This window comes from Saccostrea cucullata, unplaced genomic scaffold (assembly GCF_032062105.1).
Source record: "Saccostrea cucullata isolate Sc308-1 unplaced genomic scaffold, CSIRO_AGI_Scuc_v1 ctg22420, whole genome shotgun sequence".
Taxonomy (NCBI): Eukaryota; Metazoa; Mollusca; class Bivalvia; order Ostreida; family Ostreidae; genus Saccostrea; species Saccostrea cuccullata.
The window spans coordinates 3057-6473 of NW_026935130.1; the positions used below are offsets into that span (position 1 = coordinate 3057).

A 3417-nucleotide genomic window follows, 5' to 3' on the forward strand; every position below is an offset into this window, starting at 1 on the left:
CCTCTTGATTATTGAATACAGGAGGATATATGGTTTTCATATTGTCCCTCAATCTTTTCATACGCAATTTTAACATGAATCTGATATATTAAACCCATTCTCACAAAGTGTCAACGTCTTATTTTCGTTACTGGCTCACCGCCTGACGTAAACTTCAACAGGATCTATAATCTAAGGTTAAAGGGCTATATAACTAAATATTACGGAAAGAAAAATTATTTTGGAATTTTATTTGTGTTTTATTTTTCTGATGAGTCTCGTTATTACAGCAATTTTGAATTTGGACGAGTACCAATGGCACATCACTCTGTATGTGCTAAAAGAACGACACACTTCATTTTTCATCAAGATTTGGTTAAAAAAAGTAAAAAAGTAAAGTTCTTAGTTACGTTCTTATCACGATACTTACCAGTTGGTTATCCGTGGTTACTAACAAGAGTTCAAAGCGAAATTTTTCTGTAAATAAAAGGTAAATACTGTAAACCAACTTTTTTCGCGTGCGAGAGACATCTGCGATTTCCGCGATCGACTTTAGCTCGCGAATATTAAATGCCGCGAACCAATTAGTTTGCTACTTTTAAGTATTTGTACAGAATGTTTCCTCGGTCGCGAAAATTAATTGTAGCGGATTGATTTAAAACGGAGGAATTGCGAATAATAGTTGACGCGAAAAATAGTTGGTTTACAGTAAATAATAAAGAAAAAAGAACACATAAAACATCCTTAGTTCCCACTTTTGGTATCTCATAGATACAACTAAATGTGCAACTAACCATTCTTTCTCTTTATTTTTTGAACCCTTGTAAACATGACATACTTCAGTCAATCAAGTAACTCATCTTATGGCTTACATGAATATGTCAATTGAAACACCTTGATGTCAATGTTGTATTCAAAAACACTCATTTACCCCGTAAATAAACAATAGTTAAGTAAACATAAAATAAATTTCACATTTTGGGGCAAAGGAGACATTTTTTCATTCTCTTTCATCTCTTTAAGGAATCGATAACAGTTGCTTTAGTGAAGGACGATAAAGAATACGTAAAACTAAACTTATTGGTGTACTTAAAGCCACGTCTTTTGTTACAGTACATTTCCAAAAATCGAGACCGGAATTGGTTACTCATGCTACAGTACAAAACAAAATTGATGGCATTGTTCACAAGTGCAAGGAAATCCATAAAATCTCCCAAAGGCACGTACACAGATTTGTAAAAGTTTGGAACAATGGCACTCATGAAAATCACAATACCTTGAGGGAACTCTGTTACCAAAAATAGAATTATCACAACCAGCAACAGTTTGGTCGTCTTAGAATGCTTCGTGCCTCGTTTTGTGGGCGGTTGTCCGGCAGAGAGTCTAGTCCTTCGATGCCTTCCTTTAATTCCGAGACTGTACAATAATGACCCACCGAACACAATCATGAGTGCACACGGAATGAATTTGGCCACAATGGCATAGGAGAGAACGTTCGCGAGCACAATCGGCTTTGTTTCATTGGTGGCTAACTTTAAGTCATTAAGGACGTAAATTGTTATGTTGGGATCCATTTTTTGTTGTACAACTTCGTTGGTCAGGTAATTAGGGATTAAACACAGTGTAGAAAGAATATAAACTAACACAGTTGTGTATTTGACCTGCCGCATGCTCCTCATGCGTGCTAAAGGTCCCTTGGCTGTGGTCCGTAATTGTGTAAACCTGAATACTGCCAGTGAGACACCGAGCCATATCGAAATTGTGTGCGTTGTTGCTGCTAAATTTACAAGAACAAGCATGTACGTTGTCCAGCCACGAGAGAACTTTTCTTCAGAGATCTCATCAAAGTTGTGAATGCAGTAGAAGTGGAGGGAAAAGGGAATGTATGGAATCATCGTCAGGATATCTGAAACAGCGAGCCACGTCAGAAGGCAATTAGTGGGGTTCCACATATCTTTACGTGTAAGAATAGATATATTGAAGAGGTTCGTGAATATCCCAAAGATGCACGTGAACAAGCTGGCGTAGCCATGGATACGTGTGAACCAATGGCCGAATGTCATGAGTCCGTTGGTTGTTTCTGAACCCATGGCAGCGAAGGAAATATTTGTGTCGTTGATGACTGACAAATCCGTAAAAAGGATCCAATTTTCTGTAAAGAGAAAACAAAATATTATACTGTTTGGAGTAAATCATGATAAACTTGTAAAAGAAAAACAAGTCTGCGTATCATTAAACTAAAATGATTTTTGTCGAGAGGAATTTGTTTTGCCAGATGACTAAAGAAACTGATTGTTTTGGTAAAGTACTCGGACGGGATACAGTTTCTCTGAATATTCATAAGTGAATTACAGATATTAAGCTTCTAATTGGCAGTTGCCTGATTTGTATAATGTCTCCTTAATTTTTTCGTGCCAAATACTCTGACAGCAGCTATTTACATATGAAGAATGAGTAAACAAATATTGTAATATAGTGTCAATATTCTCAAGACGTGGCATCAAATAGTAAAAGTAATGCCATCAATAATGTAGTCTGACAGTATAGGTAAATGGTCACAATGATTTTCATCAACAATCAGAATAAGATAATACAATTTCCATTTTTTTCTATACATACTTCTATTTTGAAATATCACAAAATATTTTTTATAATGTTTTCAGAAAACGTTAAAAAGGCAGAATTCATTCTCTCTCCAACGTTGGTCAATCGACTACCTTTAACTCCCTAGTCAATTTTACTTTTAACTTGTATAATTTATCCACCTCCTAAACACCTTTAAGGTAGAATTCTTCTCACACAAAACCGTATTTCTTGCAATTAGAAATTATTGAAATTTTCACAGAATCAAGAAGACAATATAACTAAGTGATGGTATCAGTTAGATTAGGTTTGTCCGTTTTATATAATAGTCAAGGTCAGGTCAAAGTCATTACCTTTTCCCTGGTCATTAAGAATAAAAGTAACTCTATCCAATCATGAGACAGGGTCTTCCAATTCACAAGATTAAATGTTTTCTTTTTGCATAAAAAGACATCACTACCTAGGGACTATAAGATGTTATTACCAAATTGATACAAATAGTTTAACAAAAATGGATTTTGGCTAATCCGAATTTCCTCTATTTTTCTTAAATTTTTAGGATATTTAAGTTATTTTTATATGCGCCCTATATTTAATTTTTTCTTATTTTCACATATGGTAAAGAAGTCGTATAGAGATACAAAATGATACAAAAACAACAAGTTTTGACCGTTTAGTAAGAGAGTAAAAACACTTTCTATGGATTTTTGGTTCATATCTGTACTTAGATTGGAAGCTATTAAAAGCTAATATAATTGTAGTTTGTGTGGAAATTCATATTTATTTGATATATTTTTAAACTTAAAATCCTTATTATTAATTTAGTTAACATTTGAAAAATTCTTCAAGTCTTTG

General features: G+C 34.1%; 1 protein-coding gene across 1 annotated transcript; it reads right to left on the reverse strand.

The window, feature by feature from the left end:
• Positions 1–769: 769 nt before the first annotated feature.
• LOC134241989 (G-protein coupled receptor dmsr-1-like) lies at positions 770–2150 on the reverse strand. The gene has a single exon (XM_062724004.1). It carries the CDS (start codon positions 2067–2069, stop codon positions 990–992), a length of 1080 nt encoding a protein of 359 aa, XP_062579988.1. The 5' UTR covers positions 2070–2150; the 3' UTR covers positions 770–989.
• Positions 2151–3417: the final 1267 nt, after the last annotated feature.

What these genes read in the sequence shown, in the direction of transcription:
- LOC134241989 (XM_062724004.1), bottom strand. Translation starts at nt 2,069, where the DNA reads ATGGGTTCAGAAACAACCAACGGACTCATGACATTCGGCCATTGGTTC.